This window comes from Malus sylvestris, chromosome 17, assembly GCF_916048215.2.
Source record: "Malus sylvestris chromosome 17, drMalSylv7.2, whole genome shotgun sequence".
Classification (NCBI taxonomy): Eukaryota; Viridiplantae; Streptophyta; class Magnoliopsida; order Rosales; family Rosaceae; genus Malus; species Malus sylvestris.
In genome coordinates, this window is record NC_062276.1 from 11,178,174 (window position 1) to 11,201,516 (window position 23,343).

The 23,343-nt window shown below is 33.6% G+C and overlaps 1 protein-coding gene and 1 long non-coding RNA gene across 3 annotated transcripts; both read left to right on the forward strand.

Moving 5' to 3' along the window:
- Nucleotides 1–188: 188 nt before the first annotated feature.
- On the forward strand, nt 189–22,332 carry LOC126611086 (uncharacterized). The gene is made up of 3 exons (XR_007618680.1): nt 189–378; nt 1,439–1,599; nt 21,854–22,332. It is a non-coding gene; the product is annotated as an uncharacterized LOC126611086 (long non-coding RNA).
- On the forward strand, nt 13,001–14,308 carry LOC126611080 (protein CYSTEINE-RICH TRANSMEMBRANE MODULE 9-like). Of its 2 annotated transcripts, none has more exons than XM_050279263.1 (2): nt 13,001–13,259; nt 13,936–14,308. In XM_050279263.1, exons 1-2 carry the CDS (start codon nt 13,238–13,240, stop codon nt 14,124–14,126), a joined length of 213 nt encoding a protein of 70 aa, XP_050135220.1. In that variant the 5' UTR covers nt 13,001–13,237; the 3' UTR covers nt 14,127–14,308. The 2 variants fall into 2 exon arrangements, with proteins under 2 accessions (XP_050135220.1, XP_050135219.1); XM_050279262.1 differs by having other exon boundaries at nt 13,017–13,259; nt 13,933–14,308.
- Nucleotides 22,333–23,343: the final 1,011 nt, after the last annotated feature.

Here is a 23,343-nt window from a genome sequence, read left to right on the forward strand (position 1 = left end):
TAATTATAATAATTTAAACAGTAGGAAAAACAAATCAAGGCTTCTGTATGAAATCAATCACAACTCACAACTAGTTGCAAAATCATTCACTTCCAAAACAAAAAGATGAACGAGTCCGCGATATATATATATATATATATATATATATATATATATATATATATATATATATATATATATATAATATAACCCCATATATACACCTCGTTTATCTGATCTGGTAAGAAGCTGCCACCAAATTAGGCCAACCCCTTTCATCTTTTGTTAGGTGGATGCGATCGAACTCCTCTTAAAGCATGCGTTCGTTCATTCATTCATTCCTTGTCCAATGAAACTGAAGTTAGGCTTAAGGGCACCCACAACTCTAATTTGATTGAGGTATGGCCTGCGTTTTTCCACACGTTTAATGCCATACACACCCTTTTCAACTACTTCATGCATCGATCAATAATCCAACTGGCTTTGATGTTTATGTCTACTTTTGCATTTCATTTGTCCTTTTGTTTGAACCATGCCTAATGTGAAGTCTTTTTCTAATCACACAAGGATAAAATCTTGACACTATATGCCCATTTGGACGGAAGGATTCCAAATACAGGAATTTAGATGATAGTATAAATTTAAATTGTTTTGTTTTAAACTATTACAGATGATGTAGGTTGAACTTTTGATAAAAATGAATAGAAGAAAACAAATTGATTTCAAATAATTTTTAGTTATTTTGAATGCGTTTGATTTTCTTTTTCTTTTTTTTTTGTGATTTTGTGGTGAATTTTAGCATAAAGATAAATTCGAATGACAAGAAAAGAATAAAAATTGATCACAAATTTTGAATTTTATTCCATTGAATAAAATATAGAAGAAGACCATAATTTGACAAGGTGGCTACATAAAGAAAGAACTACATCTTGATCATGTCAAGACTTAATTTATACGAGATTACAAGAGCTGTATTTATGAAGACGTAATTATGAAACAAATATAAAACAATAAATAAACTAGGAAGTAATCTTGAACCCGAGTAAAAAACAGGAAATTAATCATAATCGTTATTCTACTAAAAGAATTTAAGATATAAAACACCAAAGTAACTTAAATAAAAATAAATTAAAGGGAATTGTTATTAGCATTCCAAAAATCTTATTTGGCACTCCAAACTTTCTATAATTAGAGAGAAAAATACACTTGTGAGGAGTGTAGAATGAGATTTTTGGAGTGCTAATAACAATTCTCTAAATTAAATTGCTAACTTGCTAACTTTTCCAACCATTGTTATATTTACAGGATCGACTATAATTCTTACATGTAATACAATCTCATCTGACAGCACATATATTTCATGTGAATATATTAAATAAAATATATTGTGTTAATTACATGTAAGTATTATAGTCAAATCCTAAAATTTACATCATCTCTTTGATAATTGTCCATTCAGATGGAGGTAGGCTGTTGGAAACCCACCTTTGCCGACTTTGGATTGTGGAGACAGACAGTAGTGTAAAACGCATGAGAAACTCAAGCTAAACTCCATCTCTTAGTGCGCCATGCTTTTGAAAGAAACGTGGAAACACCCGCGTGCTTCTCAGAAGGGATAACGTCCTTTCTCGTAAAAGTTGAAGACTCACCAGCCTTTCGCCCGCCAACTATGCAACGTCATATTTACACTTTACACATAGGTAATGCCAAAAAATGAAAGCATGAAACGTGTTGTAAATTCAAACATCATATATGGTATTCACAGTCACAAATATAATTCGACTGGATTAGTTAATATGTGTAATATATATATATTGTCATGAATGAGGGCTCATTAAGGGAAGAGATTTCCAATTTTTTTTCTAAATAGAGATTAGTTGTGGGATCCACGCTACATCGAATTTCAATGATCTGAATCGTTTATTTTTCAAGTCGCACCTCATAGACTATTTTTGTAAAATATTAATTAGCCAGATTGGAAATAGTTGAGACATCTAATTGAGTTCAAAGAAATTGACCAACACTTTATTCTATAAGAAACAATGAAATTTCATCGTGATAATTAAATAGGCAAATGGTTTCTCATTGAATTGAATTTTCACAAAGATGATCTATGAATCGAGACTTACAAAATAGATGGTTCGGATTATTAAAGTTCGATGTAAAATGGATCCCACAACTAATTCCTATTTTTTTTATTAAAAATAAGGTTCCCTCTCCATAAAGGGCCGGTAGAATCTCTAATCGACTCCTATTTAATATCCTCACCTTTACATGTATTGTTTGAAAATAATTTCATATGTATGTAGCTTAAAATCTTTTGTTTAATAAGGAAGTGATGTACCCCGGTGGATTAATTACCATATAACTAATTTTTTATTTAATAATATACATTAGAAGAGATCTTAAATTCAAATCCTACTTTGTAAAATGTTTGTAACCCCTCTTTTGTGAAAACAAACCAGCCGCATTGTTCATTTGGAGAGGGATAGAGACATAAAGTGGGAAGCAAATAAAAACACGTGGTCAAAATGTCAATAGCACCATACGGCAACTATTACATTTGAGATCCCCTACAAAGAATAAGAAGAAGAAATTAAGGAAAATCAAACGAGATTTTCTTGGAATTAAAGCATATTTGTATATAACGTATGTCGGGGTATGTAACTACGTATCACGTAATTTTGGCATATAAAATTGCAGCTGGAAGTTGGCCGAACCTCAAAAAAACAACCACCCACCAGGAAGAATAGAAGAGGTCTTTCTTTTTGTATAAAAGTTGGGATATGACTTGTAAAGCTATGATTCGGATATAGTTCAGGTTAAAATTGCTAACAAAGTTTTGTTGGTGGCCACCAAAGCAAAAGGAATAGGAGAAATTTTTCATTGTGACCGGAACACAAGTAGTTTACTACGTGTTTTTATAGAAATAGTGAGAAATTTTATTTTTAAGTTATTAACTTTTTAACACATATATCTCACCATTTGTATAATGATACGTGGTGTACCACTCCGTGTACCAATCACACTGAAAAATCTCTCAAGGAATAGGGAAAAGTGCAGCTTTTGTTGTTGCCACTTGCAAAAGTGCCAGTTTATCAGCCTTCCTTATAGTTAGAACCTCTATCCTCAATTCCTCATCGTTGAGTGAAAAACTTGCATATCTTTTGCCTTATATATAATGATCATACTACCTTTTCATGACGTTTTAGGTTATCCTGAAGGGACTGCAAAAACCAGATAGAGATTGAGTTTCAGTTAAACAAGGGATTGAAGAGATAATGTCAAAGGATATCCAAGTAGGTGCCTAGAAGGCATAGTCTTATCAGGACTTTACCTTAGCAAACTTGATTATCTTGAAATTGTGAACACGGAAAATTCCTGAAACGAAAGAGACAAGAACAACTTGTACAAAATAATATTTTGTATTTGATGATTTTGGGTTACAATCTCTCTCAAATTTGATCCTCTGATTCGATCTATGTAAGGTGTTGATTTGTGGATGTGCGATTGATCCAAGGGCCGTCGAGGCTTGATCTTGGATAAACGGTTGGAAGTTTCTTCAAGGGCCGTTGGGGCTTGATCTTGAAGGTTGAGGGAAGTTTCTTCAAGAGAATTTGGGGCTTGATCTTGAATTGGTGGAAGTTCTTCAAGGAGCCGTTGGGGCTTGATCTTGAAGGTGGATGATTGTTGATCCAATGGTCGTCGAGGCTTGATCTTGGAAGAACGATGAACGAAGATGGTTTTCTTGATTCTTCGGGATTTGCTTGGGAGCTTTAGAGTTTCAAAGCTTCAAGGATTTTGCCTAATGATTTTGGTTATGAATTCCCCTCCCCCCCCCCTCCAAATGAATGCCTTGGCTTCCTATATATAGAATTCCAAAACTTGATTTTTGGGTTTAAATAATCAGATGAAATAAATCATTTCTGCCAAGCGTTGACACGTGTCATGTTTGATGACTTTTATGATGATTCTCGATTTTTTGTTGAGTCACATGCTATGTGTAAAATTTATGTGACACGTGAACGTTGAAATTATAATTATTGATCAACATTTATTTCACCGAAATTTCGATGTCTACAGAAATCCATCCCTATAAATAGAAGTGGTTGTGCAACATGAGAAGCTATTCAGCTCAACAAACAAACAAACAACTCAAACGTTACGTGAAACCTTCTCAAAGCGAAACCTTCTCAGATCCCGAGAAAAATAATATTATCCTAAATGTCTTGCTAGCACACCTTCAGTTTGGATTAACAACACTGTGTTGGCAACCAGCAACATCTTCAGTTTGGATTAACAACACTGCAACTGTAAAATCAAGCAATTTATGAGCATCTTCAATTTGGATTTGGCTATTTATCCAAATCTCAATCGGTAAAAAGTTTATAATTATTTCGTCGAAGGATGTCACTTATTTAGCTCTCTAGCAAAGTGAGGTGTGCTATGATTGGTTATTCCCATGTGCACTTCAGAGTTCGGCATTCAGACAACCGAACAACATTTATCATAAAACACTCATCTCCTTTGAGTATCTTTTCATATGCATCAAGATATCAATTTCGCGCACCTATATTCTCACGATATAGTTGAAGCCACCGAACCTGGTGCATAAGATCCTAAGATTCACAGTGAATTAAATAACCTTGTTTTCAGGTTCTAGAACCCTAGGCCGAAAGGTGTTCCCTCCTTGATCGTAGTCGCTCCAGTGCAAAAGTCAGTAGCGCGTTCAACACACACACCACATCTATTCTACTTGCCCAATCAACCTCGGTCATGAGTTGGCAAGCCCGCATTCACATGAAGGACGTAGTTTACTCAATAGTTACTTAGTCTGCACGCCAAGTAAACTTTGTAATTTTTACTATCACCAACTATACTAAAATATACTAATTTTAAGGGTTTCAAGAGAAAACGCATTCAGCCGCTCATGCTCACTTGATCAAAAAGTGAAAATTATATATATATATATAGGAAAAATAGTATCTGGTCCCTAACTTCTAATGTTCATTGACTAAGATCTTATCAGTTTTTAGATTTTAATCAAATTCCCTAACATTAATATATTAATGAATTACATGTAAGTTACACAATTTTTATAATAAAAATTAGTAATTGATTTAGAGTTTTAATACTCACACCCTTATTAAACTCCTAATTAATTTTCAATTCAAACATTTCCAAAATATAAAAAATAAAATTAGAATAAGTTTGTACCCATTAAATTTTTATGAGAATTTTTCAATTTTTCAATCTTATATGTACCCATTCTTAAATATACCAATTTGTTATATGAAAAATGTACCTTTTTTAATATAAAATGTACCCATTTTTTATATAAAATTCATTCAATCTTTTCTCTAATCCATTTTTTATACTTATATGGGTACATTCTATTTTGTTGATTTGAAAATGTATCCATGTCAAGTTTAATAGAAGAAATTTAATAATGTTATTAAGCCTAATATCTTTTCTTTTCTTTTTTTTTGAAAAATGTACCCATGTTTTGTTACAACAATTTTTTGGTTAGTTTTGATGAACGTACCCATATATATATATATATATAGACAACAATTCATCTTTAATATTTTTAATCACATAAATTATGGGTTTTATTTAAAATCTCATTAATATAAATAACTACAAAATTTATTTTTAATTTAAAAATATAATAATCTACATAGAAATACATTATTACATTAATGTTAGGAACTTCGATAAAAAACTAAAAACCACGAAGGTTTCAGTCAAAGAATATTAATTAGTAGTTAGAGACAACATCCAAAGTGTCTCATATATATACATGAGCATCTTAATTTAGAGAATAAGGAAAAGGTTTTGTTACGTCACAAAATCTTACATATTCTTTTTCATACAATTTTTTTTTTCTCACTACATGAGACTTATGTTATACATGTGATAAGAGACACTGAAAAGAAAATATGAAAACAAAGGATATCTAAAATTTTCCATTATTCAACGATGATAAAGCAGCAAAGTTGCCTCAAAGAACTTATCGAACAAAAAAGGTTGCCTCAATGGTTTGGCAAGATTAAGTTTTCCTGTTGAAATCAAGGCAAATTGCCACCTGTTAGTACCATATATTGGGCCTTAATATTTGGGTCTCACTACTTAGTTCATGATGTATGTAAGAAGGGAGGAAACATTTATTCTACAAAAGGGATCCTTCAAGCTTATTTTAAAAAGATGACAAACTCTAGCCTCTTTAGCAAGAACAATGTAACTCTCATTTTACATAATGAAACTAGATCTACACCAATGTGAACGTAACCCCAACTTGGTGTAAACCACGAGAGACCTTTGTATTCCTGTGTGTATGTGAGATATTGTCGGATTTACATTGGTCCAAAATCGACCCGATTTTGTGCATCAACACCATCCATCACCCATTTTGTCGATAAAAGTACATAGGACATGCAAACTATTAGATTAAGTGGTAGTTTAGGCGTTTGCTAACTTTTGCCTTGTGTAGTTTGGAGTAACAAACTTTGGTGAGATGCTATTAGGAGGACTTTCGAAGACAACCAACATAATTTTAATTCATTTCCGATATTTGGAAATTAAAGAAACAAGTAGAAAGTACAAGCAAATAGTGTGTTGAAATCTAGCCGCCAGTGTTGTACTACTAAAGGGTGGGTGGTGTTTTATACTTGGATAAGTGAGTGAACTAAAATAAGAGTGGTATTTCAAATAGAAACACCAATTCACGAATTTGGTGAAGATGAAACACTATTAAAAAAGCAAAACACATTGGGGGAATCTTGGTATTAATTTTTATATAAAACGATATATTTACGATAAGAGAGGTGAGAGAAATAAATTGATATTGAATTCGTCATTTAAGATATTCGAATCTAAAATTTCTTACTTTCAAGCACTAGGTAAAATTAATTAATCTTGTTTAATTCATTTCAAATTCAAACCTAAAAATACTAGTGAATCGTAGTTCTAAGTAATATTAAAACTCTGTTGAGGCCTGTGAGGGATCGAGACATAAAGTGGGAAGCAAATAAAAACAAACGTGGTCAAAATGCCAATAGCACTCTACGGCAATACTATTACATTTGAGATCCACTACAAATAAGAAGAAGAAATTGAGTAAAATCAGACGATATTTTCTTGGAATTCAAGCATATTATATATAAAGCAATTCGGTACGTAATTTTGGCATATAAAATTGCAGCTGGAAGTTGACCGAACCTCAAATAAAACAGCCACCCACCAGGAAGAATAAATGTTGGGAGATGACTTGTAAAGCTATGACTCAGACATAGTTCAGGTCAAAATTGCTAACAAAATTTAATTCGTGGCCACCAAAGCAATAGGAAAAGGGAAAAGTGTATCTTTTGTTGTTCCCACTTGTGAAAGTGCCAGTTTATCGGCTTTGCCTTATATAGTTAGAACCTCTATCCTCATCGATGAGTGAAAAACTTGCATATCTTTTGCCTTATAATGAGCATAATACTTATGTGGTCATAATATTTTTTGTTTATATTATGTACCTATATATAAGAGGAAAACTAATGAAAAGGGCTTGAAAACTTTGAGTTTTAATGATAGGGACAAAATAAAGGGTAAAGTGAATAGTACTAGGATTGACTTTTTAGTGTAAAAATGTGGTTTTTCGTTAAAGTGAACAGTACCAGATGCTTTTCATTAAAGTTCCCATATATAAGTGGGTACAATATTTCTTTTGTTAATTTATATACCCATATATATAAATAGGCACTGTTTTTATTCCTATTATGTACCCAAATTACTTTATATGTTTTTGCCATAGAATGTAGGGAGTTTTAACGAAACACTTCTGGTACTGTTCACTTTTAACGAAAAATCACATCTTTACCTTTCATGGGTACTATTCACTACACCTTTATTTGTCATTTTTCATTAAAATTAAAGTTCTTTTGGACTTTTTGTTAGTTTTCCTTAGAATGTATCCATATGCAAATTTGGATCCATTACTATAAGGTTATTTACAATTTTTTTAAACATTATGAGTACATTCGTTTGACATCAATCATTTCAAAGTTATATTGTTACATGTTTATCCATTTATTCAATCAAAATGTTTGAATATTTTCTTTTTGGGAGCATTTTTGCTCACCACCATAACTATGGTGTATGCTCACTATACATCTACTCATCTAACACGTATCATTTCACTTAACTCTAGTTAATTTTCACAATAAATGCTACTTTTTCAATTTTGAAAAAAAAAATTTAACCAAGACTAGGTGAAATAACACATGGCACATGATTAGATGTATGGTGAGCATACACAATAGTTAATTGTGGTAAGCAAAAATGCTCCATTTTCTTTTTTATTGTAACCGTTTTTAATTTATATGCCATATAACATGGGATTTTAGATCGCATAGCATGTGAAGTAATTAATATCAAACATATGGAAATATATATTAATAGTAAGAATGAGGTGTACAAAGTCAAGGACTAGATGAAAAATTCAATACCATTAAGGTTTTAGTCAAAGAGTGTTAGTGGATAGGTACATGATCCAAAGTCTCCCATTTTTAATTTATATGCCATATAATATGAGATTCTAAATCCCATGGCATGTGAAGTAATTAATATCAAACATATGGAAATACATATTAATAATAATAATGAGGTGTACAAAGTGAAGGACTTTGATAAAAATTGCAATACCATTAAGGTTTTAGTCAAAGTGTGTGAGTGGATAGGGACATGATCCAAAGTCTTCCTTTAACTATTTGAACTACAAATTCATCATCAATACTAATATAATTAGTAAGGGTTTTTTTATCACTAATGATCTCTAAAATTGACCATCACCATCAAGATGGTCCCTGAAATTAAAAATCAATCAATGTAGTCTCTGAAAATAGGTGTCGCAAATCAATGTGGTCATTCCGTCACAATTTTGTTAAAAAATCTGTTAAGTGCTGATGTGGCACATAAATGGGCCCCATAAGTCCTTTTTTTCTCACAAACGGTCATTTAAATTGACTCATGACATCAATTTTAGGGACCATTTTGATGTCATGAGCAAAGCAAAGCAAAGAGCCAAAATAGTCCTTCCCCCCCCCCCCCCCCGGGAGCCGAGAAGCCAGAGCAAAGCAAAGAGCCTCCCCTAATCCCCACAAACATCTAGGGGTAAAAGTCAAACAACCCCACGCCACCCAAATCCCAACACCTCTCGATTTTCCATCAATTTGACCTATTTGGGATTGGGAGCGAAATTGAACTAGGAGTTGGAATTAGAGGTTTCAGGGGAAATGGAGAAGACCCAGATAGCAATCTGATTCACCATTGGAGATAGAACCGGATCTGGGTATTTGCATGATGCAGAGCTCAGATCCGTTCACAATTGAACTATTGCATAAGAAGGCTTGAGGTTTAGGCTTGCAAGCGACAACGTTGGCCAATGTCGACACGTTCTGGCAGAGGTTGGTGACCTCGGCGAGGATTAGGAGGGAGAGAATGGCGGCTGCGTTGTGCGAGGGAGAACCTGGAATAGGGTGTTGCAGATGGAGAACTTGGTGTTGAAGTCGGAGAGAATGGTGTAAGTGGAGAGGATGACAGCGGGGGTGCTGTGGGTGAGGAGAACGGGGGCATGGAATTGGAGAAGAGAGAAGGGAGAAGGGAGGGAAGGGGTGAAGGTTGTAGAAGAGAGAAGGGAGGGAGACGGTGTTGAGGGGTGAGGGACGGGTGGGTTTTTTTTGTTTTTGTGTTTTTGTATTTTTTTTAGGGTAAAAGACTATTTACTACCCTCATGTTTTGTGGTTTTCAACATTTAGTATAAGTTTTTTTCGTCTCAGATTCATACCTAAAGTGTAAATTTTGGGACAGTCTCATACATTTTTTTCTTCCTTCCTCCTTCTTCCTTTTTCTTCCTTCTTCTTCTTCTTCCTCCGAATCTGGGGAAGATGAAGGTTTTTTTTTTTTTTTTTTTTGTTCCTCCTTCTCCTTCTTCTCCTTCTTCCTTCCTCCTTCTTCCTTCCCCTTCTTCTTCTTCTTCTTCCTTCTTCTTCCTCCAAATCTGGGGAAGATGAAGGTTTTTTTTTTTTTTTCTTTCTTCTTTCTTCTTCTTCCTCCGACTGCAACTTTTTTTTTTCTTCCTCCTTCTTCTTCCTCCTTCTTCCTTCCTCTTCATCTTCCTCAAAAAAAAAAAAAAAAAAAAAACCTTCATCTTCCCCATATTTGAAGAAGAAGAAGAGAAGAAGAAGAAGAAGAAGGAAGAAGAAGAAGAAGGGGAAGGAAGAAGGAGGAAGAAAAAAAAAAAAGGTTGCAGTCGGAGGAAGAAGAAGGAGGAAAAAGGAGGAAGAAGAAGAAAGAAGGAAAAAAAAAAAAAATTTCCCCAAATTCGGAGGAAGAAGAAGAAGAAGGAGAAGGAGAATGAAGAAGGGGAAGGAAGAAGGAGAAGGAGGAAGAAAAAAAAAAGTTGCAGAAGAAGGAAGAAGAAGAAAGAAGAAAAGAAAAGAAAAGAAGAAAAAAAAAAAAAAAACGTGGATGACACGTGGTGCCCAATCATGGCGCCACGTCACAATTAACGGCAGATTTAACAGTTTGACTAACGGATGTATGAGACTGTCCCAAAATTTACACTTTAGGTATGAATCTGAGACGAAAAAAACTTGATGTACTAAATGTTGAAAACCACAAAACATGAGGGTAGTAAACAGTCTTTTACCCTTTTTTTAATATTGGAGTGGGCCCATATTGACATATGGTGCTCGGTTATTGTCCACGTGGGAGCCACGTCATCAGTTAACAGAAGTTCTAACGAAAAACTTAACAGATGTATGAAACTGTCCTAAAATTAAGACTTGAGGTATGACTCTGGTATGAAAAAAACTTCATGTACCAAATGTTGAAAACCACGAAACTTCAGGGTAGTAAACTAAGATTAACCCTAATTTTTTTATACAATGATATATTTACACTAAGAGGGATTAAGGAAATAAATTGGTATTGAATTCGTCACTCACGAGATTCGAATCTAAAATCTCTTACTTACAAGTGCTAAGTAACATTAATTAATTTTATTTAATTCGTTTCAGATTCATGCCTACAAATATTACTGAATGGTAGTACTAGTACTAAGTAATATAAATTAGGGAACTTTAATGAAAAACTCCCGGTACTGTTCACTTTAACGAAAAATCACATTTTTACACTAAAAAGTCAATTTGGTACTATTCACTTTACCCTTTATTTTGTCCTTATTTTTAAAACTCAAAATTTTCAAACCATTTTCCTTAGTTTTTCTTATAAATTAATCTTGTTTAAGACCAAGATCTCCTATGCATATCCCTGACCTAGAAAAAAATCCATGGACTAATGGAAGTCCAAAGCATGCACTAGGCAGTCTTAAGGGATGAAAGATTTGAAAACCCCACAATTGGTATTTTGCAAGTATGGCCCAGTTTTTAGATATTTTCATCAGAGGCCCATCTATTATGTATGTCCATGAGACCAAAAGATAAGCAAACGTTTCTTTTTTGGGTCAATAAGCAAACGTTTCAAGAGACACGTAAAATTCTTTTTTATCAAATGATAGATTTTAATTAGATTAAATGTTAGATTAGTCATTGATAAGGATCAAATCTATATTGTCAGGAAAAAGTTCAACACATTTCTACTACTGTGTTAAAAATCACGCAAAAGTGAGAAACATATTTTAATAATTTCTTAACGTTGAAGGCGCTAGAGGTCGTGTTGATATTCGATATAGCCTTCCCCAACTTGCAAGGAATATAAATTTAATATATAATTAAATGAAGGCCTTTTTCAATGACTCACATGGTTGAAATTACGTAAGTAGGGGCCACGTGGCAATTTCTAGGAGTTTACTTTTGCCGTTTTATCAGATTTTGTTGGTTAAGGAGAGGGAACAGGATCCTGAGCTTAGGATGGGGATCCTTCTGAGCAGTCTATCCAGGCCGTTAACGGCTCTAAACAGATGATCCTTTTAAAAGTTATAATAATTGCAGCCGTTGAATCAAGTTTGAACGCCCCGGATGGGCTGCTTATGAGGATCCCCATCCTGAGCTGAGGAGAGGATCCAGTTCCTAAGGAGAGAGGAATTGAATCCACAACAAACCTAGAGATAAAAATCTGAGTTTTTAATTTGTGTGAAAAAGAAATCAAAGTTTGTGTGAAGTGGATTAATGAAATGAGTTAATGAGAACCATCAGATTCAATTTGTGTGGTCTAGATTTTTTTAATCTCTTGGCTCCGAACGCTAATGTCTGGAGTGATCCAATTCCAAGGAGAAAAATGTTAAGGAGATTAAACTCTGTGAACTCTCAGTCGCTTCATATTTTAACATAATATTTTATAACGTTGGAATGAAAATTGAAGTTAAATTATAAAGTGCTAGAGAGTCCGATCCCATTTTGAAGAGTATCCTTAGCTTTTCTTTGGTTACGGAAATCTTCAAATAAGTAGAACTGTGTAATTCTTTGCTTTTAATTAATTATTGTTAGACTTAGTTAGCTTGTGAATTAGTAGTTGATCATGTTTTGCTGAAAGACTCCGAGTTTCATTCAACTTTATAAAACTATTTGACATTTACATCTTAAAGTACGTGTTGATCTTCGCGTATCTCATAATCGTCACACTCGAAGTGTTGCGTGTTTAATAAAGATTTTTAGAAGAAGGCAGTCTTGTAAACTTAGCCGCGTGATGACAAATTAATTTTCAATTTAATTTAAGGAACCGGATCCCCTCCGGTTCCATAAAAAATGAGCTTACTAATTAATGAATTCGGACCGTTAAGATCCAACGACTACAATTATTATAACTTTTAAAGGAATCATCTGTTTGTAACTGTTGGATCAAATTTCAAATGTTCAGATTTATTTATTAGTGGGCTCAATTTTAAAAGATCCAGAGGGATCGGGTTCCTTAATTTAATAAGCATGGCCTGCCATTTGGATCAAGGGTGATATTTAATTGGGGTATTTTTTTTTTAAGATTATCGATGGGTTTGCCTTGTATTAATCGGCTTGATATTCTTCCTCACGCGGTGTCAGCTTAGCCGCCCGCGTAAAAGCGCGCGACTGCCTTCTGAGAAGCAACCACTCCATCCATTTCCTTGCTCCATCTGCCCTTTTTCTATATGTATAAATATTCATCATCTATCATCTTCTAAACCAACAACTGCAAACTTTCCAAGTATTTTCATTGTCTAAAGTTCTAAACCCCGATACATATTCTTCTCAAGATCTTCGCCTTCATTTGATCCAAGATGAGTTCTACTAAGACAGCAGGTACTTAGTCAGATCCACCCTCACTCGTATTATCTTAATTTCTTCCCTTGAATTTATACATCTCCATGCATAGGCCCTAACTTTATTCAATATATTGCTGAGAATATTTAGTTACAGCAGAGATTTCAGTTTCTTGATTCCTCAAATTTTTTTTAAGTTGTCTATATATCTGTTTAATTTCATTAACTTTTTATCTACGCTAAGTCTAGATTTATAAATATAGAAAGAATCCTTGTAAGTGAAGATGATGAATTTTTGTAACAAATAAAAGTCTTTGAATCTGGTTCTTAGTTTGATTAAGTTTTATAGGAATATATTCTGAATTTGAGTTTGTTTGTGGTTGGGAATTAATCCAAAGAATCGAAAACTCTCTAAATTGTATATATGATTATAAATAATTAAGTCCTAGTACTACCGTTCTTGGATGATTTTGTACTCCAATCCGATGATCAAATTAGTTTAGTGACACGAAGTCTCTATTTTTCTTTAAAGATCAGTCTTAAGATTAAAATCTCATGAACGCCAGTTGTTAGGTCAAAATATATGAACTTGGAAGCGTGATTCCATGAAAAGTAGCTGATCACTTTTTTTTTTTTTTTTTTTCTGTGAATTAGTTCTTTGCTGAATTCTATGTAAAATTGATTGTTAATTATCTTAATTAATTGATGTGCAGCAGCATACCCCGCACCAGCTTCCTCCGCTGCACAGGGACCGTATCATGTGCAAGCTCCGCCACCTGCCGGCTACCCAACAAGAGATGAACCCCAAAACGCCGTTCCTGTAGAAACCAAGTCAAAGGGTGATGGCTTCTGGAAGGGCTGCTGCGCTGCTCTCTGTTGCTGTTGTATGCTGGATGCATGCTTTTAAGATATAAAAAACCAGCCATTCATTCTTTACCCCATATAAATATTGATCAATATCTTTGATCATTTGTTTTTATTATTTTCTAGTTTTTACGGTACTACAGTGTGTGATATTGTTTATGAAGATTGGATGGTATCTGATTTTCCAGTTACTCATCATTGTATAATAATTTGTTGTTGATTTTAGCTATCTGGCTACCTTTTTTATTTATTTGTTTATATTGTTTCTATTTTTTTTTTCTTCTCAATTTTCAAACGTTAGGTGAGAGTTGATGACTGATTTTAAACATTATTGAATTGAATTCGATGAAGATAAGAACAAAGCAATAGGAGGGATGGTCCCGTTGCCAACTCTTTCTTTCAAGAAAAATGGCATCCAGTCCTCGTCAATATATATAGAATTGAAAGTTAGGCACACTTACTTTGAACAGTAGCTCAGATAACGCTTTCATCGAGAACAATTTAGGTCTCGTACATCGAACAATACTGATTATTTAGTTGGACAAACTAATTATACATCGGATAATACAGATTAATTAGTCGGTCCATTGACTAAGTTATCAAAATTTTGGTGCTGTGTCGGATTAAGAGGTCGAATATACTTTAAAATTTTACTTGTTATGATATTTGGGAATGATAGTTCATAAAAAAAATCACAAATGTATTTTTTAAAATTAAAATAAAATAAAAAACAAAAACAAAAAACAGAACTTCTTAGAAGAGATTTGGGATAGGGTGAGTTGGCAAACGCAAGCAGCTAGAAGAGGGAGGGAGAGGGAGAGGGAGAGATTCGAATAGGGTGACTTGTACAAGCAAGGAATCAAGAGGGAGAGAGAGATGGAGAGGGAGAGGGAGAGGGAGAGGGAGAGGGAGAGGAGGAAATCTTGAGGTAGACAATGGCAAACGCAAGCAGTTGGAAGAGGATTCGCGAGAGAGGGATTGAGAGCGAGCGTGTTTTTGTTAGCGACACAACTAATTATACATAGGTTTAGGGGTCTATAACTATAAGTTAGCGGGTGTGAGCCGTATAAAATAAATGAACCCATATTAATTTATCTGGTTCTTATTTAACACGAACAACACCAAACACCAAATTCATACTAATTAATAGTAGTATAGTACTTTCGGGTGGCCTAGATAACACATAATAAAGAGTTTCTTATTATCCTGGCTAATTTGTACTTCTTCTTCCAACTCGGTTGAAATTTTGAGTTACATCTATTTATGTGTGTTGTTATCCATGTGCCCGCTATTGTGTATTAATTTCTTAATCTTCAATTAATAGTCTTGCCCATGATTAATTATGGTTTAATCAAGTGTATCGACCTATAGGCCCCTCCTCGCCGCCTGCCTATGTCTATTGATTTTTAGAACATTAATAACTACACATACTAGTCTGGATTAAAATTTGATATGGTCGTTTATTACTATATTGATTGCAACAAAATATTTCTTTCATAATCTAATTTCGAGTTACGTGCATATATTCTTTTTGTCCTTTCTTCTTCCTTGCTTTAGGTAGATAAAGAAATAAATTGAACGAATTGCTCTTGTGTCAGTCTTCCAAGAAAGATGAAAAATTACATAGTATATATAACAATGTATATATAATTTATAAAATTTTATTTAAATATAAATAAACCAAATCCTACTTTGATTGGATCAAAGATGAAAAATTATATGATTGTTATTCTCAAGATAAATAATAAACAAACCATGGATAAATCCAAGTGAATTTTTCTTAAGCCCAATTGTCCTTTTCGTAGGGGTTTGCCTCTAATCCAATCGGGAGATCAAATTGATTATAGATTCATGAGTTTATTTAGTCGATTTACTAGTGAACATGGAAAAATATTATCTAGATGGGTGAATAGACTGACATTAAAACTACAAACATTATACAAGCTCGTGTTTTATCTCTGTTACATTTTCTTAATAATAAGAAACAATTTGAAAGAAGCGAGTCAACCGCTAGAGTTGGTAGTCTTAGAACTATAAAAAGTAGATTGACTCTTTAATTGAATCAAAATTAAATTCCAATCTAATCTCAAATGCATTTTTTTTCTTTCAAAAAATCATAAAACCTAAATGTCATGTCGTAAGAAAAAACGAGAAAAAGAAGAAATATTTTATATTTAACGCCTTCCTTCATTTTGATGGCTTTATTATATTTAATCATACTAATTTCTACTCTACCTTTCTAAAGTTCGTTCACCAAGGAACTGACACGCCTGGCCCCGATATCCTCCAAGTACCTGAGGTAGGCACGTGCTGGCCGACACCCGAAGGTGACAAAACCATACTAATATGCATGTGAAGTAACGAGCATATATAAAACTTATAAATTTAAATACAATGCTTATGCAATTGAGGAACGTGTTCAGAGCATACAACTAATCTGAGACACCAAAAATGAATAATATAACATTGAATGAACAAAAGGATAGGTCCTACACCGAAAGGAATTGAAGTTGCCGATGCGGGAGTGCCTTGACGCCGGGATTGTACTCCTCGAATCTAAGTCCTGAGGAGGGCGCAAAACAAAACATAAGTGGATCAAGTTGATATATAAGTAATACTAAAACAATTAAACTTTAACGTACTAACCCCCAGGTTTAGAAAACTTGTATAACATAATAAGTGATAGGTTTTTTAAAAAATCCTAGCATGCCAAAAAACTTTCATAAAACATATATCATATAGTGTGCTTAGTAGTGGAAACAGTATCACCCGAAGGCATATAGAACTCTTCATTCGCCCGAAGGCATATAAAACACTTCATTTAGAACACTTCATTCGCCCGAAGGCCTTCATTCACCCGTAGGCTCCTACTGCACCCGACAGAAGCCATATATAAATATCAATCGCCCGTAGGCTCCTACAGCACCCACCCGAAGGCATATATAAAAGTCATTTGACCCGTAGGCCCCTACATCACCCGACCGAAGCCATATATAGATATCATTCGCCCGTAGGCAGTACCATTCGCCTGTTGGCAAGACCATTCGCATGAATAACCACTAAGTAAGCACATAAAAACGTTAACATAATATTTCTAATATATATATATATATATATATATATATATATATATATATATATATATATATATATATATCTCAAATTGGAGCTCAGTAACCAAAATGTCATATCGTAAAACCACGTTCATAAGTAGGTATATAGTCATCAATCATATATACCACAAAGAACGTAAAGTCGATAAAGCATAATATATCATCAAGTGTAAATCCAATTTACTCATAAACGTTTCATAAAATGTAATCAACAAATCATGCTTTTCATGTATGCATTTCTAATAGTAAAATATGCATTTTAGAAGGGGTCCACTCACCTTACACCGTTGGCGAAGAGTCGTGCAAACAAGGGTGGACGGAAACGCCATACACAATTGCACCTAAGCACATAAATGTACCAATTAATAAAACTATACTATAACGATTGAGTTTTGAGAAACGGACGTCATAAATGGATTCAGGACGTCGGAAAACATAAAAAGGACCTCGAGTACCCCCATGCGCTGCCACAGGGTGGCGGCCCCGACGGCCACGCGCCATTTTGGGTTGTCAGAAAGTTCACCAAAAAAGTCGTCTGCGCCTCCGTGAACGACGACGGAGCACATACCTGTGCTCAAGTGCCATGCTATTATTCTTAATATTCATATATCATATAGCGCGAAGCCATAGTCTTCTTTTTTCCCTCAAATCAAATAAAAAACTCATTGGCACCAAGCGTGAGGGAATGCTTCATTTGGTAATTTCTCCTCCGACTAAAGTAAAAGATCCCACTGAAGCAGCTAATCCATGCTTATCATATGTATATGTGGTCGCACAAATGGGAAAAGGACAATTTCAATATTTTTTTCCACATGTAATCCTTTGCATAGGCGTTGAGGTAGACGTTTACTAAGATGGTATAGACCTTCCAATATGCTTGTTGGCTGCAATATGATGAGAGGCTATTCCTCTAAGAACAAAAAGATCAAAACCCTCCACACCCCACGCTATATTTACGTATTGTACCTTTCCAGTTAGTCCATAAGAATCAGACACCCGTATTCTAGGACCATACAATCCTCTTACATGAATTGCATCACCAAAGAAAGCCACCCCTAATAGAAATAAATGAATTCCAAAGATCTTAAGAAAATCAAAAAAGAGTTTTCCTGTACGTTCATCAATAAATATTTCTAGATACACCCAATGCATATAGCTGCCAAAAAGAACAAACCTGAAAACACAATATGTGCTTGGGCCACACCTTTGTAACTCTAAATACTCGGATTTGTTATAGTGCCCCATGTGATAACTCAACTTTGGACATGCAATAGAAACTACCAAGATGGAGTACAGTAGGGGAATAGGAAATTTTCAGTGGAGCGTTAAAGATGTGTAGAGATCGAAAAGAACACCAACGATGAAAGCATTTTTGGGCCGACACTGACACTGAGTGACCAAATCTAGGGGAGCACATAGGATTAGGTACTTCAATAGTCCTAGCCGTAAATGAAGGATACTAGGCGCTGTGCATATCGACCAGTCTAGTGTTGTAGCTAAGGCATTAAGTATCCTACCTGGAGAGTACGTTCATAAGAATGAAACTCAAAAGGAAATGTCGAAGGCCGGCACATGCTGTGAAGCATGTGGTTTAATTCAATGCAAGGCAAAGAAGCTTACCAAGGTTTGACATGATGTGAATCCTCTTGAAAGAAAGAGGTACCTTATGGATACAATCAAACATTCTTCTTACAAAAATTTAAGGCTAATTATATTAGCACCCCACAAGTTGTTGAATAAACCCCACATACTTAATACACCCCACATTTACTTTTTCAATTAAAAATTATCTTAATACACCCTACTTCATTCCCCATAATACCCTCATACCCCACATTCTTAATATACAACTTACATTTTCTACATACACCCCACATTTCTCAAATCTTGTAACACTCATTTTTAATTTTGCTGAATGATTTCAAACCATATGAACGTTAGTTTGCCGAATGCTTTCAAATTGAATGATTTGAAAAAAAAATTAGGTTCATTTGAACGTTTTTCAATAACAATAATAATGATTTCAAAGCTACCATGTTGTTTCCATTTTCTTGTGCATATTTTGGTTGAACCAAGTCGACCTGCAAGAAAACATCTTAGAATAGTGCAAGAAAGCACCTTATGAATGCCATTGACTCAATCTGCAATCAGTTCGCATGTCATGGTTTTTGAATTATGAGATTCATAAGTGCTAATTCTTGAATTATTAGATTAAGTGAGATTAAATAATTATCGATGTCGTCGAAATCACTAAAACAATGAAAAATATGAAGTCTTACCTCATGCGAAACTTTCGAAACACCAATTTCGTGTTCCGGTCAAAAATAATTTTTCTCAATCAACATGTTTGTAGTTTCATTGCTTAGGGTTTTATTCAACAATGGAGGGTATGAGGGGTTTTGATAGTTGAAGTAGATAAATAATACTTTAAAAGTGATTTGGGGTGTATTTAGAAATTTTTTATTTTTTTTAAACCTAATAAGGTCAAAATTGTAATCGCATAGTAGGGTAAATAAGTTATTAATATTAAATTTTAATATGGGATACATTCAACATTTTGTAGATGCTAATATAAAATGCCAAATTTAACTATTGTTAGATTTTTGATTTAGTCTCCAAATATGATGAAATCGATTCTAAAGGGGTTGAGAAAAACCAACTCTAAGTAGTTTCCAAAAAAAAAAAAAAAAAAAAAAAAAAAAAAAAAAAAACCAACTCTAAGTTATATCTCTACCTGTTTTTCATTTTTTGGATAATGGGATTTAGCACGATAATGTGATTAATAGTACCTCAGCCCATGCCAAGCCCAATAAAAAATCTGAATTGTTCAGCCCAGATCTACAAAAACCTAGGGTTTCACTGAGCCCTCATTACTATAAATTAGATGAACCAGTTGCAAAATCATTCACTTTCAAAACAAAAAGATGAACCAGTCCGCGATATACATATAATATAACCCCATATATATACCTCGTTTATCGGATCTGGTAAGAAGCTGCCACCAAATTAGGCCAACCCTTTTCATCTTTTGTTTGGTGGATGCGATCGAACTCCTCTCAAGGCATGCGTTCGTTCATTCATTCATTCCTTGTCCAATGGAACTGAAGTTAGGCTTAGGGGGGCACCCACAACTCTAATTTGATTGAGGTATGGCCTGCGCTTTTCCACACGTTTAATGCCATACACATCCTTTTCAACTACTTCATGCATCGATCAATAATCCAACTGGCTTGATGTCTATGTCTACTTTTGCATTTCATTTATCCTTTTGTTTGAACCACGCCTAATGTGAAGCCTTTTTCTAATCATACAAGGATAAAATCTTGACACGATATGCCCATTTGGACGGAAGGATTCCAAATACAGGATTTAGAATGTTTTGTTTTAAACTATTACAGATGATGTAGGTTGAACTTTGGATAAAAAGGAGTAGGAAAAAACAAATTGATTTCAGAAGGTTTTTAGTTATTTTGAATGCGTTTGATATTTTTTTTTTCGTGGCGAATTTGAGCACAAAGATAAATTCAGATGACAAGAAAAGAATAAAAATTGATCACAAATTTTGAATTTTATTCCATGGAATAAAAAATAAAATATAGAAGAAGACCATAATTTGACAAGGTGGCTACATAAAGAAAGAACTACATCTTGATCTTGTCAAGACTTAATTTATACGAGATTACAAGAGCTGTATTTATGAAGACGTAATTATGAAACAAATATAAAACAATAAATAAACTAGGAAGTAATCTTGAACCCGAGTAAAAAACAGGAAATTAATCATAATCGTTATTCTACTAATAGAATTTAAGATGTAAAACACCAAAATATTAATAAATCAAATTGCTAACTTGCTAACATTTCCAATCATCGTCATATTTACAGGATCGACTACAATACTTACATGTAATACAATCTCATCTGACTACATATATAATTTATGTGAATATATTAAATAAAATATATTGTATTAATTATATGTATTATATCCAAATTCAAAATTTACATCATCTCTTTGATAATTGTACATTCCGATGGAGGTAGCTAGGCTGTTGGAAACCCACCATTGCCGTCGTTGGATGGTGGAAACAGAAGTGTAAAACGCATGAGAAACTTAAGCAAAATTCAATTGAAAGAAAAGTGGAAACACTTGCGTGCTTCTCAGAGCAAGTCCAGCGGGGGTCATGGCCGGATGGTCACATCAGGCTGATGTAAAAATTAATAAAAAATGTAAAAAAAAATAATAAAGAATTTTAAAAATGTAAAAAATTAATAAAAAATCAGAAAAAAAATTTCAAAATTAAAAAAAAAAAGATTTAATTTTTCTATAAATATATTATCATTATCTTCCAACTTACACCAGAATTTTATTATTTCTCAAATACTTGGGGTTGTAATTTCTTATTTAATGACACGTGGTACAATGAGACCGATTAAAAATCCTATCCGAAATTACAAATAAAATTATTTTTTATTATTTTATAAAATAAAAAATACTATTATTTTATTGCCTATTCTCATGGCTATTTAGTTAGAGGTGGAGATACAAAAAGTAATTATTGTTTATTAAAGACAGTTACTGTTCACTTTAGGCAATTCAATAGGAAGTTGCCCTAGGAAGCCTTGATACGCTGGACTTGCACACAGAAGGCATAAGGTCCTTTTTCGTAAAAGTTGAAGCCTCACCAGCCTTTCACCCGCCAACTATGCAACGTCATATTTACACTTTACACTTAGGTAATGCAAAAAAAAAGAAAAAATGAAAGCATGAAACGAATTGTAAATTCAAACGTCATATATGGTATTCACAATCACAAATAAAATTCGACCGATTTAGTTAATATGTATACTTTTTTTTTTGTCACAAATGAGGGCTCATTAAGGGAAGAGATTTTCTTTTTTTTTTTCTAAATGGGGATTAGTTGTGGAGTCCACGCCACATCGAATTTCAATTATCTGAATGGTCCATTTTTCAAGTTGCATCTCATAGACCATTATTGTAAAATATTAGCCAAATTGTAAATATTTGAGACATTGAATTGAGTTCAAAGAACTTGACAAACACTTTGTTCTATAAGAAACAATGAAATTTCATCGTGATAATTAAATAAGCAAATGGTTTCTTATTGAATTGAATTTTCACAAAGAATATCTATAAATCGAGACTTACAAAATAAATAGTTCGGATCGTTAAAGTTCAATATGGAATTAGTCCCATAACTAATCCCTATTTTTCTATGAAAAATAAGATTCTCTCTTCAAAAAGCGCATGTAGAATCTCTAGTCGACTCCTACTTGTTATCCTCACCTTTACATGTGTTGTTTGAAAAAAATCCATATAAATGTAGCTTAAAATCTTTTATTTAATAAGGAAGTGATTTACCCCGGCTGGATTAATTACCATGTAACTAATTTTTAATTTAATAATATATATTAGAAAAGGTCTTCAATTCGAATCCTCTTTTGTAAAATGTTTATAACTCCTCTTTTGTAAAAACAAACCAGCCGTATTGTTCATTTGGAGAGGGATAGAGACATGAAGTGGGAAGCAAATAAAAAAAAGGAAACTTTAACGAAAAACATCCGGTACTGTTCACTTTAACAAAAAATCACATTTTTACACTAAAAAGTCAATCCTAGTACTATTCACTTTACCCTTTATTTTGTCCTTATCATTAAAACTCAAAGTTTTCAAGCCATTTTCATTAATTTTCCTTAAAAATAAACGTGGTCAAAATGTCAATAGAACCATACGGCAACTATTACATTTGAGATCCACAAAGAATAAGAAAAAGAAAGTGAGGAAAATCAAACGAGTTTTTCTTGGAATTAAAGCATATTTATATATAACAAATGTCCGTACGTAACTATGTATCATGTAATCTCTCAAGGAATAGGGAAAAGTGCAGCTTTTGTTGTTGCCACTTGCAAAAGTGCCAGTTTATCGGCGGTTAGACATCTATCCTCATCGTTGAGCGAAAAACTTGCATATCTTTTGCCTTATAATGATCACAATACCTTTTCATGACGTTTTAGGTTATCCTAAAGGGACTGAAGAGACCAGGTAGAGATTGAGTTCTGTTTAAACAAGGGACTGAAGAGATAATGTCAAAGGATATCTAAGTAGGTGCCCAGAAGGCATAGTCT

Excerpts from the sequence above, each read along its gene's own strand:
- LOC126611080 (XM_050279262.1), top strand. The coding sequence starts at position 13,238 with ATGAGTTCTACTAAGACAGCAG. Across the intron at positions 13,260-13,932 it reads GAGTTCTACTAAGACAGCAG|CAGCATACCCCGCACCAGCT; the intron begins GTACTTAGTCAG and ends ATTGATGTGCAG.